Genomic DNA, 18847 nt, shown 5'->3' with positions numbered 1-18847 from the left:
AAAAGGGGAACGGGGCTTTCAGAGTAGGCTAAGGCCTGCTGTCAATCCTCTTATATTGTGCCTCACTGCAAATGGATTAGTGAGTAACACTTACGTTTGGGCCCCGGGTCACTTTGGAGGGATTTAATTGAATGGACCCGTAGCTAACACCAGCTTCCTATATTGATAATACACCCGATCCATTTATCTTTTTTTGTTCATCTAAATAAGCTTCTGGATGTTTATTGAACATTTAAAAAACAAAAAATTCAACCCGCTTTGGATTATGTGATGCCGTTCTTTTTTCATAGACTACACTAAATTAATACGAAGGAAAAATAGAAGTAAAGCTGTTTTGTTTTTTTTTCACGAGCTTTTTGTTGCTTTCTGAGACATGTTGCCCGTGGACACACCTGTCCGTGGAAACGCACAGAAGCAGTCAGAGACGCTGACTGCGGGACGTAAGTAGCTCTCCAGGGTGCTGAAGTTGTCTCCATACGTCTCAGACGCAGCGCCTGAGCTCTACCTGTCACATCCAGCCTCTAATCCAAACACAATGACCGGGTGGTGTCTTCGCTTGAAGCACACCGGGGTGAATAGGTAAGGTTCTGGGATGGTTAGTTGACGACTTTTGGGAAGACAAGACGAGCAGATCCGAGAGAGCCCCCTTAAATTGTCTCATCGGATCCCGCAGCTGCCAGAATGGCTTTAAAGAAAAGGTGAGTGGGTTGTATGTTTGTTTGTTTGCTTGTTTAATATGCAGAAATATCTTATATTTGAAAATGAGAAACATTTTTGAGATTTTTATCTCACGTTTTACCACAGGTGTCAGTGGTGGAACTAAAAAAAAAAGTGAATACTAATATTCACTAACTTGGACACCCTGGAAGGACAATGCAACATATTTCTCCAAATGGTTGGGACTCCAACCATCAATGTGTGCCCATAATAAAAAGCAGACAAACTCTAACGACACTGCCCTTTTATAACTTCCTATTATGGATTCTTTTGGGAGTTCTGACCTTCCCTTGTTGTGTCCACTGTTTGATATTCAAAGTGGGGGTCTTGGGGCCTTGGAACTGCGACCCTGTCTACTACAGGGCCCTACCCACGGCGGCTGCCAGGCTTGCAGTGAGTAGGATAAACGGAGACATCAATCTGGATCTGGGTCTGAAAATGGACTTCATCATCCTCCAGGAGCCTTGCGAAACCTCCAAAGCTCTCACGGCTTATATTTACTATGGCACATCAGCAGATGCGTTTGTTGGCCCCACCAACCCGGGGTACTGCATTGCTGCATCTCTGCTGGCAAAGGACTGGGACAAGGCATTGTTTTCCTTCAGCTGTGTCACCTACGAGCTGGACCGAATCCCAGGATATCCAACCTTTACGAGGACGGTGCCGTTATCCATTGACGTGCTGTTCACCGTGTTTAAACACTACAGGTGGGCCAGCTCTGTGGTGGTCTCATCCAACGAAGATATATGGATAGACACCGCAGAGACAGTAGCTGCTGCTGTGAGGACCAAGGGGCTCCTTGTCAGTCTCGTTACAGCTATGGGTGTTAATGAGACGGAGGTGGAAAACACGCTGAGGAAGATCCAAGGTGCAGGAGAAATAAAGGGTGAGTCTGGGAGGAAAACAATGAAGCAGCTTCATGTTTAATCTAAAAGCAAGAGGAGCATACTCCTCACCATCAGTTTGACTTATAGAAGTGCAAAATGTCAGCCTATCAAAGTCCAGATTTGCTCCAAATGGATATTCTCACATACTAGCTGGCCTCTTAAAAGGGCTTATCTTTTCATCATCTGACCAGGGAGCCATTTTGACTGTTTAGATTTAATGCAACAGCTTTATTTGGTTGCTATCAACAGTATTTACACACTTCTTGTGCTTTTACCTTAGAGGTGTGGTTTAGATGTGTAAAAACAATTTAAAAAAAGGAACAAATGTGTATTCTAAAATTAAAATAACATCATGGTCCATTGTTTGATCAGTATGTTTAAGTCGTGGACCCCCAACACACCTAAACTTCTTCATTAGATGATATTTAGCCCGTTCCTCACTTCCTGAACATCATCTTACTTTGTAGCTTACACAGTCATTATGGTTTTTTTTTTTTCTTTTCTTATTGTCTTTTTTAGTAATCATTATGTGCATGCACTCCATCCTTGTTGGAGGTGAACAGCAGGCTACTTTCCTTACAAAGGCACACAAGATGGGTATGACTTCAGGGAAGTATGTGTTCGTGCCCTACGACACTCTCCACTACAGCCTTCCCTACACCAACGTTTCCTACTTCCCTCTGCAAAACAACAGCATCCTGAGGGAAGCTTATGATGCTGTGCTCACCATCACTGTGGCTTCTGAGTCTCTGTCCTTCAACGATGCATTCACTGCAGCCAAAAGAAGTGAGGAAATAACACTTCCAGTGCGGGCAGAGCAGGTAGGCATGCAGTGTTATGGTGATACCTTGATAGAAATAGATAGACTTGCTCAGTTGAATACAGTGTCCCTGTGGGTAATGCTGAAAAACAACGGTGAATTATCATGTGCTACACATTGCTGTTGCCCCTTTTTGCTCCTTTTACTTGAAATGGATCCCTCTGTCTCCACGTCATCTCTCCTAATAGACCACAGGTGTCAAACTCCAGTCCTTGAGGGCCAGTATCCGGCAGGTTTTTGTTGTCTTGATGCTCCAACACAAAATGTCTGAATAGGTTGACAAGAAGCTGTTGGATCCATCTGATTTGGATCAGTGTGTTGGTGCAGGGAAAGAACAAAAACCTGGATATCCCTTTGACACTCCTCCAATAGAGACTATTTTATCTGCACTGCTGCAGTTTAGGAAGCAGTTGTTGGGATGAATTAGGGGAATACATCGAAATGAAAGCTGATAATTAATAGATATTCATGCTGGTCACACTTTGGAACCCCAACAAGCTACAGATAAGTAATATTCTGGCACAATTGGCGTGTGTAAACATAAACTAATTTATTGGGGTGTACATTTCAGAAATTTTGCATACATTGTAAATAGATAACATAATAAAGTAAAGAGAGTGTAAAAAAAAAAAAAAAAAAAAAGAATCAAGTAAAGCCTCTTAAATAAATTGATGTATATGTGGCCACAGGTGAATAAAAGGTGAATGGGTTTGATGTTTACAGTCATCATCACCTATATAGAATTAATACAAAACTATCTAATTTCATCTCGTATCATAAAACCAACAGAATGTACTTTTTATATAACATGCCTTATTTACTAGTGTACATTTTACATCAGTGTCCTTCTGTTAAGTTTAAAATGGTTAAACCAAGATATGTCCTATACTTTCTCTTGCACGCCTATTAAAACCTTTACTGTAACCTGCAGGTTAACCCGCTGTTTGGGACCATCTACAACAGCATATACCTGCTGGCCAACTCCATCCACAATGCTCGGAAAGCAGGCATGCGACTCTCAGGCTCTAACCTGGCCTACTTCACAAAGAACACAACCTTCAATGGATTCAATCAGAGAGTCCAGGTGGACAAAAGTGGAAATGTTAAGACCAACTATGTCATCCTGGACTCTGACAAGCAGGGGAGTCAACTCTACCAGGCTTATATGGTGGACCTCAAATCAGGAGTGCTTCGTTTCGCAGGGAGGTCCATTCACTTTCCAGCAGGATCTCCTCCACCGTCTGATTCTAGCTGCTGGTTTGAAGAGAATACCATCTGCACAGGAGGTATTAAGCTAGAGGAGGGGGTTTATGCTTGTGCATTGTGGCTGTACATGTTGTTTGTATATTTTGTAATTTACCCATCACCCTACTCTGTTAAGTTACCAAATCTGTTCTCATTCCCTGCTTCTCAGGTGTGGAGGTGACCCACATTATAATAGTGTTGGCTGTAACTCTGAGTTTAGCCATAGGAGGACTCATCATAATGATTTACATCAGGTATAGCCTGTAAACAAAGTTGCATTCAGTGGTCTAGTTGAAGAAAACTTTCTTGTTAATCTGATTTCTTTACCTCTTCTACATCTCTTCTGCAGGAGGAGACTTCAACAAATCCAACTAGTCAAAGGTCCCAATCGGATCCTCCTGAACTTAGAGGATCTCACTTTTATCAATCCTCAGCTAAGCAAAAAGGCAAGCGGCACAAGTCATCACCACAAACTCCATCTATCATTTCTGTGCTTTCATTGCTTTCATGCAGACTTAGAAAAAAAATGTTATTTAATGTCATGCAGAAAATTACTTTGGATGATCTGAGTGAGTCCAGGAGCGCACTGGATGACAAATCTGCAGACCCGTCACATTCTGTCAATAGCATGCAGACGGCAACTCACGAAAACTCCAATGTGGCTGTGTATGAGGTAGGTCACTGTTGACATTGTGTTACTGTTGCTTCGGGCTGTCTATGAAGGACAACATATTATGAAAAAAAGTAAAAAAACAAAATGTTCAGCAGTAGCACGTCTTCTTTTTTTTCTCTTTTTGTTGTTGTTGTTTGTTTGTTGTTATGCCAAATGAGCAGAATTTCAGATCGCCTCAGTACGTTGTAGTGGATCAGTGGATCTTAACGGGCATCCACTTAAAATTCAGTCGCAGCTTTCACTGTTAGCTCAGGCTTGATAGACATGGGCATTTAATGCTTTTACGAGGTCATTGGGATACTTTTTTTTCTGTTTTCATGACAATAAAATATGTTTTCCTCTAGGGTGACTGGGTTTGGCTGAAAAAATTTGAGGAGGGCCAGTTCAAAGAAGTGAAACAAAGCACCACAAAGATTTTCACAAAGGTCGAGCAGTCATTACAGTCATTTGATGAATTTAGCTGTATGAGTTACTATTATTATAAAGATATGTTACATAAGGTGTAAAAGCTGTTTTAACTAGACCAATTATAAAATATCAAATAAACATAGAACACTTATAAACACCTCTGAAATGCTTAACATGCATTCGAAGCTGAAAATCTTTTTGTCAATTCTTGATTAAACTGATAATGGAAATTGATATGGTTTATGTCTTTTCTCTCTGTTTTTAGATGAAGGACCTGCGAAATGAGAATGTAAATCCTTTCCTGGGCTTCTTCTCGGACTGCTCCATGTATGCAGTGGTAACAGAGCACTGCTCGCGGGGCAGCCTGCAGGACCTGCTGAGGAATGAAGATGTTAAACTAGACTGGATGTTCAAGTCCTCACTCCTGCTTGATCTGATCAAGGTAAACACTATTTCTGCGCTTCACTTCACATGGAAACCCAAGATTTTCATGGAGACATGTAAAACATCCTGAACGTTTTACGAGACATGTTGTTTCCCAAGTGACTCCACAATTTGTCATTTTTTTATTCAGAATAAACAGAACTTTAAACTTTTTTCTGCTTCCAGGGTATGAAATATCTTCACCACAGAGAATTCCCCCATGGCAGACTAAAATCTCGAAACTGCATCGTGGACGGGCGCTTTGTCCTCAAAATTACAGACTACGGCTTCAACGAGTTGCTGGAGTCTCAAAAAGCCCCTTTAGAGGAGCCCGCTCCTGAAGGTACCTTAGTTTCTGGAAAGCATAAATCATTGTGTTTCATTATCATGTAGCCAAAATCTATTTACAAAGAAGGTTTTAAAAGTTTTGCAAAGGATCAAACAGCACACATTACAACAATAGACTATAAAGTTAAACATAAACATAGTTAAACAAGAGCAGTGCAGAGATCCTTAATTTTCTGTGTTCACCTTATGAAATGAAATAAAATGAAAAAAATTAAAAATACTTTATTAATCCCCAAAGGGAAATTCAATATTGTAGTATATAATAATGGTATGTGTTGTACTTTGCACTTCTTCTTGGAACCCTTCTAAGTCAGTAAAATAATCCATAATAATATAAAAAAGCCATAAGGGTGTAAGGTACTCCAAGGCTGTCAGATACTCTCTTACATACCAGACTTCTAACAAACATACAGAGACATGGCAATTTAATATTGCATATAATGACTTAAGTATTACAATAACAAAGGAATGTGAGGACTGTTATCATTTGGGCACATTTGTTGTGCAAATAGGTTTTTTCTTTTGTTTTTACATGATAATCCCCTAGCATCTATCTTTTATTGTAAAAACCAGAACTTGCCAGGCTTATTTATTATTTTAACACAAACTATTTTAATATGCTGACGATTGTTGATGGTTTTCAGTCATGTCTGGACTGACATGGAAAAAGCTTCATTAGGGGGACAAGCCTGACATTCTTGTGTCGCTCTAAACATTTCCTTTGTATTTCTCAGATCTGTTCTGGACAGCTCCGGAGCTCCTGCGCGACCTTACAAATTCTCGTAAAGGAACATTCAAGGCAGATGTATATAGTTTTTCTATTATTCTTCAAGAGGTGGTGGTGAGGGGGCCTCCATACTGCATGCTGGATTTATCACCTGAAGGTGAGGATTTATTACAGAGGAAGAGGTGGAGATAGGGACAAGGTGACACCTGAAAGCACAACTGAACTGTAGAAATCAATGAACAATGAACAGTACACCACAGTTGAGCCATCATTTAACAGGACAGTCCTCTCCTCTGTCATCAAGATTGAGACTAAAGTAGTCTTATTCACTTATTTATTTTTAATTTATTTATTTTATTTAGTTGTTTGTTTTTGTCCAAGTGATTTTTAAATATAAAAGGTTATGCGAGATGTCACATTAACATAAACTTTGTTATGTTCCATCAGTAACCCTTGGGATGACTCAGTTTCATGAAATTTGAAATAAATTCACTTAATATGACATTTATATATATTTATCTCTCTATGCAAACTTATATTTGAATTTAGGTTGAAAAAAGGCCAAATTCCTGCAGATATTGTCTGCATAGTCATCTTGTACATTAGCATATTTCTGAGGAGGTGTGCAAGAAAACTTCATTAACAAGTTTGTTACTAACAGACCTTGGCCCATCCAAGCTAAATGTAGTGAAGAAGGAACAAACATGGTCCGACTGGTAACCAACAAGTACATGCCCACTGTCAAGGAAGCCCAGATTAATTTGTGCAGATAGGACAGTCTTAGAGGACAGAGATCAAAGGCTGTTTCTTACAATAAAATCCATATGACTAAATTCTACTGGAAATTTAGTCACATGTAATATGAGGCAAAAGCTCTGAGTTTAAAGTTTGTGATTATATGAAATAAATAAACTTTCCAAGGACATTGTTTTGTATTTATTACAAAACACTTTCATTGTTGAGAATTATCTTGAAACTGAATGGAGAAAAATGACTGATTTTATGATATCATCATAAAATGAGTCTGAAGCATTTGCTGAGACTTTTTCTGGATTATCTAAATCTTTCAGTGATATTAATCCCATTATTACTTATATCAGTTCTCATAACATAAATAAAAATTTAGGAAAACGATTATCATTATAATCTTACTGTGTATGAAAGTTGCTAGCTGAATGGCGGTCTGTACTGATCCTTTTGGCTGAGCTGAAGAAACCTCTGTCTGATTACACTCTGTTGTTTTTATGTATGGTGTGCATGAGGCAATCCACTTCTTTTTTTATTTCATATGTAGAAATGATTCAATTTTTCATTTATTTACAGTCTACAAAGGGTCCCAATTTGCACCTTTTGAGACTTTCAGCTTCTCAAAGGTTCCCTTTTCATGTCCAATCCTAATATGCAAGAAAACTTGCAAGGAATCTGCTAACATTCAGCAAAACAAGCTTCTGTTCAAATACGGGTACATTTATAAGTCTATAAAAATGAACTAACTCCTTTTCTCCTCAGAAATCATCCGTAAAGTGAAAAAGCCTCCCCCAATGTGCCGTCCTACAGTGGCCCCCGATCAGGCCCCTCTTGAATGTATCCAGCTCATGAAACAGTGTTGGAGCGAACAGCCTGATCGCAGGCCAACCTTTGAGGAGATCTTTGACAGGGTATGTGAACATTTTCTAGGACATCATTTGACTCTTATGATTTTTTAGTGTTTGCTGTCATCTCAATGAGACAGAACTGTTCAATCTTTCTATACATACAGTATCTGATTGGCATTAATGTGTTATTCTAGTTCAAGACTATTAACAAGGGTAAAAAGACCAATATCATCGACTCCATGTTGAGGATGCTGGAGCAGTACAGCTCCAACCTGGAAGATCTCATTAGGGAGAGAACAGAGGAGCTGGAGGTAGAAAAGCAGAGAACAGAGAAGCTGCTGTCTGAGATGCTTCCACCGTGAGTTCATACAGTAATACTGTACATGCCTTCTGACAGATTGTGTCAACTGAGAGTCCAATTCTTATAACTTTTTTTTTCTTTTTTTTTTCAGTTCTGTTGCTGAGGCCCTGAAGACTGGTGGCACGGTGGAACCAGAGTACTTCGATCAGGTGACAATCTACTTCAGTGACATTGTGGGCTTCACCACCATCTCCTCACTTAGTGATCCCATTGAGGTGGTCGATCTCCTCAATGACCTCTACACACTGTTTGACGCCGTGCTCAGTAATCACGATGTCTACAAGGTGAGAGAACACACTGAATATTCCCTGTAAATACTCTTTATAAAGTATTATGAAGCACATGTATGCCTTTTAAGTATCAGACCAAAGGGTTTGTATGTAAAAAAAATTATTTCCCCTTCACAAAATAAAATGATTTTTTGTCTGTGAACAGAACACACACTGTTGTGTCTGTAACCTATAACTGTGTATTGTTCACTTGGTCCAGGTGGAGACCATTGGTGATGCTTATATGGTAGCATCAGGCCTGCCTAAAAAAAACGGCAACAAGCACGCTGCTGAGATTGCTAACATGTCACTGAACATCCTCAGCTCAGTGGGCTCCTTCCACATGCGGCACATGCCAGAGGTGCCCGTCAGGATACGAATAGGAATTCACTCAGGTGGGCTGTTACAAACCAAGAATCCTTTTCATCCTGTAAATGTTGGGAATAAAAAGGTCATGTCAGGACACAGAACTTTTCAACGTTTCATATATTGCACAGACACCAGAAAGATGTTGAGGCGGACAGAAGCATGCATGAACCTGTGATAGGGTTTTCTATTTTCTAAATGCTAGTTAAGCCAAGACTTACAGTACATGTTCATTGGTGTACACGTGCAGGGCCCTGTGTTGCTGGGGTTGTAGGTCTGACCATGCCTCGGTATTGCCTTTTTGGAGACACCGTCAACACTGCCTCTCGTATGGAATCCACTGGGCTGCGTAAGCATCTTTCACAGACATTCAGTGCTTTAGATCTTCAGTCATATTCTCCTTTGCTCCAGTTTTTATGTTGGCTGTTCTCATTTCAGCTTATAGAATCCATGTAAATTTGAGCACTGTGAAGATCCTCCGTTCTCTTAATGAAGGTTATAAAATAGAAGTCAGAGGCAAGACAGAGCTGAAGGTAACAGTCATGTCAAGCTCATAAATATACAAAATGATTGACTATATGGGTTCTATGCTGGACTGTTTTATCTCTTCATCCTTGCAGGGTAAAGGTATTGAGGAGACGTATTGGCTCGTTGGGAAAACCAACTTTGCAAAACCATTGCCAAAACCACCAGAGATTAAACCAGGGTAAGGCTTTCTTCTTTAACTTGGTGCATTTGGGTATCATATAATCAGAAATTGACTAATTTATTGTAAAAAAAAAAAATATATATATATATATATATATATATATATATATATATATATATATTCCAAAGAACATTTTGTGTGATCCTAAACTGAATAGACAAGTGTGCAAACTGCAACTCTCCACATGTTACTTTAGGGAAGATAATCATGGCCTCAATCCTGAGGACATAGCCACATACAGGAGAAAGAAAGCTGAGAAAAAGGCTTGACCTTCTCAGCCCAAACATGGGAGGTATAGATCTGCATGCCAGCTGGTGTTGTGTTGTGGATGTGTTGCCGTGGCTATCAGTTTTCTGTGACCCAAATGTATCCTCTAAGCTTCCACACCCACACTTTCCTCTTATTGATGTCTGCATCTTACCCATTGCTCAGGATCTGCTCATCTCATTAATCTCTTGATCTTCTCGCCTTCTGTTTCTCTTTAATCAGATTGGAGAAAGTCCTCTTTGTTTGTTACATTCTGCTCTTTTATTGTGGATCACCAGCAATTTTTTTTCTAATTGAACTGGTTACTTTGATGTTAAATTGTGCTGATCAGAGGTCAATGTCTTACTTCCAGCAAACAGAAGTCAGAGGGTTAGTTTGGAGAAACAAAAGCTTTCTTGATAGACGAGCTGACGCTAGTTTGTCCATTAAAAGAGCAACTTTTATACAGTTTAAACTAATTTAAACCTAAAAGGTTTTAAAAGCAGTTTAAATACAAACACAATATGAGATATCTGCACTTCGTCACTACAGCATCACAGTATTTGTTGTACTGCGTATGTGTTGAACTACTAAGCATCTGTGATGCATTAAAAAAAGAGTACAGGTTGCTTGTTATGCAGACCTCATCTGTTTAATGCAATAGCATGATAGGCCTACAAGCATGAAAAATCCATGATTAAACTTTCACTTCAGCCAATTTAAAAAAAAAGAAAAAAAAGAATGAGGTTTGAATGTATTTTATATTTAGCTGAAAAACCCTGTTTTGAAGAGCTGGGAAACTATCTGATTCTCCAAATAGTGACTCTCTGACTGCTGCCATAAGTGCTTCATTCAAACCTACTCCTGGAAAAACATCTTTAAAGTCAAATGCTGTATAAATCAGTGGTTTTAACTTCATCTTCTATGTTAACCAGGGACAACTGGCAAGAAATGGTGACAAATGAGATCAAGAATCTTTTCCGCAAGGCCAACAGGCAGGTGGACAAAAAGCTTTGAATGAGAGGACGAGAAGGAGATATATCAAAGAGGAGGAAATGGAGAAGAGGAAGGAGCATCACAACGAGGACACATCCAAAGAAAGAAAGAAACATTGAGCTGGGAGGGGCAGGCAGAGGACAGAGAACGCCAACCAGCCTCTCAGTGTGGCTTAACGCAGACTTATTTAAGAGGATTGTTCACCGACTGGCTAATCTGCCAGCAGCCAGCGCAGCAGAACACAACGGTGCTAATGTAATGAAAGTTGTCACATTACCTGCCTACCTACCTGCTGCCAGAGTCGCAGGGAAGGTGTACTCGCTCCTTAAAGAAGGATGGACTCACTCATTCCTCTCTACACTCACTGGCCACTGCGTGGTCAACTACTTCAGGGCAACTAGAAGTTCACCCATCAAAAGACTGAATGCCCCAAACGCCTATTTCAAAATGAAATGATATTTTTTCTGGTGGAGATGTTTGTTTGTAGGTAGCTACTAGAGCTGCAGAGCTGATGTAGCTGTGGCTTCATACTATGAATAGCCTTTCAAAGCTGGAGGCAAAAGCTGCTATTGTATATACAGTAAGAGAGAAAAGAACGTGTCACTTTTATTTTCTCTGTCTTAGTGCAGAAGATAACATCTGAGCCCACCCACCTTCTTTGTAGACTGTTAACCTAATGTCTATTAGTTTATGTTACAGCTGTTGGAATGAAATGAAAGAACCAAAGAAAATGAAATTTTCTCTATTTTTTTCTGTAACAGTCAGAGGAAACTTATCCCTCAGTAAGAGGGCTTCTCCATGTTCAGCTATGTTGTTCAATTAACTTATGTTAATGTAAAGCTTTATGTCAGCACTTTATTCCTTGATAAATTAAATTCGGTGATGAAATGTTGTTGTAGGACATGTCTTCGACTTTATTTCAAAATAATGGTTTTACAGGTATTCTCAGTGGCACGCTTTGTCTTTGCCATGTAAACAACAGTAAAATGTTGCTAAGTCATCCTGTGCACAAGAAATTATGCTCATTTATTCTCCAATGACATCCTGTCTTTATTTTCAAAATTAAGAACCAGTAGGTTGTACTTTTTGTTGTACCAACAAAAGAGGTCTCCTTTACTTCTTTTTTTTTTTTTTTTCATTTTTATTAAAGTGTGAAAGAACACCTTTCCCCTACACTCTGCTTGCTCTACAGTAGAGGTTTTACAATTCAGATTGACATGAAATGAAGTGAGCTTGTTGTACATGGTTGTCTTCAACAACCTATCTATTGTAGATCCTGGTGTCTCTGCCAACCTTACATAATTCAATATAACATTACCTTTCTTATTTAGGATTTGTCACCTCTTGTTAAGGTTTCAAGCCAGATGTATGCAATGTTCAGGATCCCTGTATACTGTTTAATTTAAATCTGTGTTGAGGAGCTGTGGATTAATTTTATGATGTTGTCTTCTTTTTAGTAAAACAAGAAAAAAAGAAAACTATTTTTCTAAAAAAAAAAAAAAAAAAAAAAGCATGCTCCATCTAGTTGTTTACAGAAGATGAAGGTCAGGGAATGCCAGTAAAAACAAGTAAAATTGTTAAATAAAGATAAAACATTTATTTTTTTTTTTAAAAAAAGCTGCTCGATAGAGATGCTCATATGTACTTTTAAAAGTTTTTTTTTCCCTAAGCCATAATATTTAAAGTGATTTAACATCTTTTCTGAATAACTGCTTAACACTGAAACAAACGTTAGCCATTTTTCTTAAAAGATTTGGAAATATTCCCTTGAATCCCAGACTGGTTGCTGTAGATGGAGCTATGTTCGTGCTTGGTGCACAAAACAACAGAGAAGTCTGACAGTAGCATGTACACTGAGGAATTCATATGATGTTGTTTGTCTTGTATATTATTATTTTAATGAAAAATGAAATCTTTATGTAAATAATACAATTTAAATAAATTATTCATTTTTATAACCTTGTTGTCCTTTACTTTGTAACCAGCCATGCTGGTTACTCCTGTAAGAGGGTAACTAGGGCGCCATCTATTGCTGAAGTTCAATGATTGACCAGTTGCAAGATATCAGGAGTGCCACAGTTCAGTTCTCGAGATCTACCATCCTGCAACGTTTAGATGCAACACTTGTCCAACATACCTAAATCTAAGGAATGGCTTGTTACCAGGCCTCTACAGCGCTGGGCACATGCAGAAGACAGAATTTGTCTATTTGAATTAGACGTGGTGGACAAGAGCATTTCAGAGTTGCAGGATGGCAGATCTTGAGGGATCCCCTTATATCAAATTAATGTGCTTGTATCATTCTAATGTTATGTGATTTAATCTACACTTACTTTGCAATAAAGTAAGAACAAATTGTTTAAAAGAAATATTATCTGTAGGTGCAGTTCTCTTTTTTTGTATTTAAACATGGATGGATCTGGATGGATGATGGATCTGCCTCTAAAACAATAGAGACAAGTGATTGTTCCTTTAATTCAAAACCTAAGAGTAAATCATTCAGTAATTTATATCATTAAGTATCTTGTGTAATTGAATTTCAATTATAAAATTCTGTCAGCAGTTTGCATTAAGCCCTGTGATAGACTGGCTACCTGTCCAGGGTTTCCCTGCCTCTCGCCCAATGATTACTGGGATCGGCTCCAGCTTCCCTGTGACTCTTGATTGGAATAAGCAGTTAAGAAAATTAATGTTTGCAGTTTTGTTTAAAATCCATTAAAGCGCGGTATAATTTATTATCCAGTAATGTCTATATTACAGTGAAATGGCTTTTGATCATCAAAGACTGAGCTACATCCAAGATTCAATGAGATTGACTTTCAATATAAAAATCAGAATGGACTTTTACTAAAGATTACTTGCTTTAGATCTTCTATATTTAAAGTATTTTGCACAATGTTTTTATCTGTATAGTGACCTTGAGTGAAAGATGCCTATAAATTGTTATTATTATTATTCATTCATTCATTCATTTTCCGAACCGCTTATTCCAATTCAGGGTCACGGGGAAGCTGGAGCCTATCCCAGCTGGCTTTGGGCGACAGGCAGGGTACACTCTGGACAGCTCGCCAGTCCATCGCAGATTATTATTATTATTATTATTATTATTATTATTATTATTATTATTATTATTATTATTATTTGTTTATTTATTTATTTATTTATTTATTTATTTATTTGTATTTTAGAAAAAGCAACAAAGTCTTATAGTATCCTCCATTATTACAATAACACTATTAAAAAGATTTTCCAGGTACTTTCATCCCAGTGTGTGCCTGTATAAGAGTTAAAAGATTCTCTTCATTGCATGATTTTATCCTAGAACTTTCTTTTTTTTAATATCTTTAATGATTATCTCCAATGACCCGTCTCCTCCCTTCATTAGTTATAATCTATATTGTACTGTATCTGACATATATCAGTAATGAAGTGTAGCTCTGGCTGCACAAGAGCACCAACTGACACTGGTAACCAGTCTAAAATCACTGGGTGGTGCTATGACTCTGGAAAAATCCACTGAGCATTTCCATTCCTCACAAAGACGACAGAGCGTTTCTGAATTTTATCTTTTATAGAAGTGTCTCGTCTGTAATTGCTGCCGTTTTCTATGACAGCAGTATGTGAATTTATTTGTATTAACTTTTTTAAAGGTAATAGTTGGACTGTATCAGAAGCCCATCTAAAACTACCGATTTAGATGATTGTGTTTCAACACAACAGTTTGTTAATTGTTGTTTAAACTGCTGGTGATATTTCCATTTCACCAGGAAAAACCTTCACTCCTGTTTTTGTAATCCAGTGTATGCATTTCCTCTGTCTGGGGATTTCCAACAAAGATCCCACTGACTATCATTCATGACAGGAGTGGTGAGAAAAATGTGCATAGTTCTGTATGGAAGATTAGCGATATAAGGAGAGAGCTATCAGCGTTAAATCTCTGCATTCCCGACCTGGGAGGATTGTTTGACCTCCAGCCAGATGGAAAGATTGTTATCTTTGAATGCTGACTTTTGAACACAAGAGTGGTAATGTTCAGTACTGCAAAAAGACTGCATGAACTATGTTCAGATGGAGTTCAGACATGGTTTTTTAGATTTACAAAAACCACAGTATTATCTTTTCTTTGTTTTATTGAAAAAAAACAAAAAAAACAACACTTAATAACATTACACAATCTCAACAGCTTCTTTGTGGAAAATACCTACAGCAATAAGATGACACAACATGGATGGAAAGTGAACTTGAATTAAGCACCAGATACTTGCCACCTTTCCACCGCAAGCTCAGCGCAAGCAGAGGAACAGTTCAGTGCAAATACAGGAATAACAGCTGTAGGATGAGCTTGTGCAAAGATCTCTTTTCTTTAAACATTAAAGATAATGCAAGTAAAAGCACATGTGTCGGACCAACAGTGGCAGAAATGGGATGTAAAAGTAGATCATACTTAATAAAAGTATGTTTTCTGTTTGTCCCAACTGTTTTTTTTTTTTGTTCATGGAAATCTAAAAATAAAAATAACAAATTTTCTGGAATGCTAAGCCTGAAATGTTTGTGTAAAAATTGTCCCTCAGAAATAGTTAAATTGTTTCTTTAAATAGTTTAGTGTGTCTAAGAACAGTATGCTCAGATGTGCAGACCACAGATTGTCTATTGGAATGTGCTTATGAGGTAACAGTCACACCAAAACCCACAATCAACACTGTTTCCTGCCATGGTTTCCCAAATAAGAAAGCTACCACACATAATTCATTACATCAGTATTATAGCTCATCACGCATCTTATCTCCTTTGGGTCTAACTACTCTGCCAATGTACAGGATGGAGTTGGTCTTGTTGTCTTTCACCAAGAAAATGAAGGGGTGATCTACGTAGAAAAGCTTGGGGTTTCTCAGCTTGTCTGTGCCGAAGATGCTTGTGTCGTACGGGTTTCCCTCAACGTCCAGCTCCAGGGCTGAAGCGTGGAAGACGTTGGAGAGATAGAGATCTTTCTTTCCTGAAATGTTGGACAGGTCAGCTTTGGATTTGTCCACGGCTTCAGTCAGGCCGAGTTCAGCCAGATATTTCTGGAGAGAAACACATGGATAGAAATGCTCAACATTGCTTGATTTTTAAAAGTCCCTGCTGTAACTTCATGTTTCGATTGAACCATTTACCTGTAGGTTGTGGCTGACTTCCACAGACATTTTAGGCAGAGAAATGGCAACAGCTCGGTTCTCCATCTTGCTTATCCAAGTGTCCACCTGTTTCCTTGTCAGTAGTTTTTCCAGGCGATCCAGGGGCTCCAGGTGGTAGGGCATGATGAGGATCATGGAGGCCTGCTTTTGGCCCAGAGGCATGTTCAGCACGAAGAGGCGGTTCTCTGTGTCTTCATAGAAGTCATAAAGACCTGCAAGGATCCAACACATCAGATAGCTTATCACGATTGCTTTCTTGTTGGCAGAATCTTGGAAGTGTTGAAGACAAAACAAGATAAGAAGTCGAGATGAAGACGAGACTCACCTGTGCGATGCATCATGGAAACTCCAACAGTAAATGAGCGGGTTACAAGGAAACCACGAGTGTCAACCATCTTTTCATGGAATCTCTCTTCCCAGTGAGCTGCAGGGAGAAAAATAAAACCCAGTTAGAGATCTGCTCAGGCATGCAGCAAGACCAAGTCATAACTTTTACTTACGCTTAAAGAACATGGCATTGACGATCATGGCTCCATCGGGGTTTTGCACATCCTTGGTGATCTCCGGCAGTTTGCCGTCTGTTGACTTGGCCGCCCACTCATTGATGGAGTTCACTGCACTCCTCTTGTCTCTGAAGTTAATTTTCGAATGGTCGTAGTTGTAGTGCTTCTTGCTGTTCTTCACAAAGTCATCAGCGAAGGACACGGAGCTGGGCCCGTAAAGACGGTTGTTGATCTTCCAGGTAGTGTTGCGGGACTTGGCATCGCTCACCTGGGAAGAAGCAAAGCAGACAGTGAGAAAGCTGCAATAAACACAAAGTTAAGACGCTCTACATGAAGACTGGGACGGGATAAACTAGTTACCTCGGAGATCAGCTCAGACAAGCCTGCATGCAGATGCTCATCTTTGAGTTTGTCCGCACGGAGGACTGTTTTCACCTGGGAGGCAGTGGAGGACTTCCCACCAAGAGCCACCATCCCCAGAGAAGAGGCTACCACCACAGGAGACACAACAATGTTCTCTGTGTCTTTGTCCTTTGCCATGGTGTGGTAAAGGCTGAAACAAAATAACAGGAAATTAAACCAAGGAAATCATTGCAACGATGGTAGGGTACCATGATATAATTACACATAACAGACCTGAAGGCCAAGTTGGCGCTGTTTTCAGCTAGCGTGTTAGCATGGCTGCTCAACTTCTTGTCCTCTGCAGAGGCCACGAGGGCCAGCAAGCAAAGAACAACAACTTTGGTCATCCACATCCTGTCTGTCTCCAAATGCAGCTGCAGCAGCCTGTGAACCAACAGGAAAAGAAACAGCGTGAGTGAACCAGTGGGAGTAATGGATGTCTGTTGTAAAATTGTATTTGTTTGTTAAAATCTTAATGTCAAAGAGACAATGCCAGGGCAAAGACTATGCATGGGGAGTGAGGCGGTGGAGGCAGGGCAGAAAGCAGCTTTGGAAGCAGCTTCTGTTTGAGGCTGTTCAGTGCCACGTCAGCAGCAACTTGAGGTACAGCTGAGTCTCTGTCCATTTAGAGTGAAGCTGTGAGGTGACTCGAAGCCGAAATATGATGCCTCTCACTTCTCTGGATGAACCGCAATTTAGACAAACCGTTTCAGATCTCTCGTTACACTTTTAGGGGCCGTGCAAGCAGTGCACCATTTGATACTTTTACAAAATCTCTGTCAACCCGCAGAAGGGCGGATGCCTGCACGCTGTGTCCAATTCTTCCTGTAACACGCAGCTTAAACAATGTGCCGAATGCATAGCCTCAGGTTTTGAAAAACCAGCTGCAAAGGCATCCTGTTTCTCTTGCAGAGATGTTATCTGCATTTATGAACTTGCATTTTTATGATACATTATAAACCACTTTCATTTTTAGATACCTTGAGATGTTTTCATGTCTGCCTTTTTCATTCTGAAAGACAAGAGGTGTATGCAGTAATCTCCACAGAGCAAGCAGTGAGAATAGTTTCAGGCTCTGACAGAGACATTTTTTTTCTCCCTCTGATGTTTTAATCATTAGCTTTGTTACCCATCCTGCCAACATTGTTGTGGTCATGAAATATATATTTTGAAACCTAATTTACAAGGGATTAAACAGAAAGCTAGATCAGCTGCAACTGCTGTACTTTCCTGTGATCAATCAGACTGAATTGATAAGAGCTGACAGCAGAGAGGTTTTTGAGAGTTTTTAGTCTCTCAATAAGCTGGAGAGAGCAGGAAAATTCAAACAAAAAGAGCAGGGTGAAGTGCTGGGCTGTGACTTTAAGCCGTGAAAACAAAGCAGCACATTCACAGTTTACATTCCTGAAAACAAAGAGTCATGCTCTAATCCTCACCTGGCACAGATTCGCAGGGTGTCTCTTCTAAGTTGTGTCCGGTGAGTCGCATGACTGCAACAAGCTCTTCAGCTCTATATATCCTTACAGAGAACTTTCCAGAAGATGGGAATGGGATATTCAAATGAGTTTGCTCAGGAAGTTGAGAACTGGGACGTCCCTCTGGAAATCACAGGGTTGGCTGAGAGCTGGTCTGGAATCAACTTTAAAGCTTTCCCACAAGTTTTTTATGGACAGAAAGTCAGAGAAAATCTGATTCTTGGTCAGCCTGAGCTGCTGAGTTCTAGAAAGATTCCACTGCCTTTTGGTCCCAATGATGTGTGCTGATTCAATCTTCAACCCTGCTTTCGTCATTTGTAAGGGACAAAAATGTTGTTTTTGAATGGAGGAAATAAAGTAAATGATATATTTGTGGGACATGTTACAGTTTGTTTTAGCAGGCTCTCTTCTGCACCACCCTTCCACATTTACATCAAACAGGACGTTTCTGATTAGGCACATTGTGTCCAAATGCTCTAAGAACAAAGTATGTTAAAATGTTG

At 39.4% G+C, this 18847-nt stretch overlaps 2 protein-coding genes across 4 annotated transcripts; one reads left to right on the top strand and one right to left on the bottom strand.

Annotated features, from left to right (window-relative positions):
- Positions 1-873: 873 nt before the first annotated feature.
- On the top strand, positions 874-10811 carry gucy2f (guanylate cyclase 2F, retinal; the record flags this gene model as incomplete). The annotated part of the gene is made up of 18 exons (XM_079246632.1): positions 874-1603; positions 2124-2425; positions 3356-3710; positions 3839-3923; positions 4019-4115; positions 4217-4342; positions 4687-4767; positions 5016-5192; positions 5360-5516; positions 6256-6405; positions 7758-7906; positions 8038-8201; positions 8296-8488; positions 8694-8868; positions 9090-9188; positions 9278-9372; positions 9460-9545; positions 10730-10811. 18 exons carry the CDS (start codon positions 874-876, stop codon positions 10809-10811), a joined length of 3303 nt encoding a protein of 1100 aa, XP_079102758.1.
- A 4174-nt stretch (positions 10812-14985) lies between these two features.
- Positions 14986-18380, bottom strand: serpinh1b (serpin peptidase inhibitor, clade H (heat shock protein 47), member 1b). 3 transcript variants are annotated; one of them, XM_079246570.1, is made up of 8 exons: positions 18306-18380; positions 17850-17881; positions 17104-17253; positions 16828-17020; positions 16465-16735; positions 16290-16388; positions 15944-16176; positions 14986-15853 (listed from the first exon to the last, which is right to left on the bottom strand). In XM_079246570.1, exons 3-8 carry the CDS (start codon positions 17220-17222, stop codon positions 15551-15553), a joined length of 1218 nt encoding a protein of 405 aa, XP_079102696.1. In that variant the 5' UTR covers positions 17223-17253; positions 17850-17881; positions 18306-18380; the 3' UTR covers positions 14986-15550. The 3 variants fall into 3 exon arrangements, with proteins under 3 accessions (XP_079102696.1, XP_079102695.1, XP_079102697.1); XM_079246569.1 differs by having other exon boundaries at positions 17850-18342; XM_079246571.1 differs by lacking the exon at positions 17850-17881 and having other exon boundaries at positions 18306-18340.
- Positions 18381-18847: the final 467 nt, after the last annotated feature.

This window comes from Telmatherina bonti, assembly GCF_933228915.1.
Source record: "Telmatherina bonti genome assembly, chromosome: 9".
In the NCBI taxonomy this organism is placed as follows: Eukaryota; Metazoa; Chordata; class Actinopteri; order Atheriniformes; family Telmatherinidae; genus Telmatherina; species Telmatherina bonti.
Note: the sequence above shows the minus strand (reverse complement) of the source record. Positions and strands in the feature narration are given on the sequence as shown.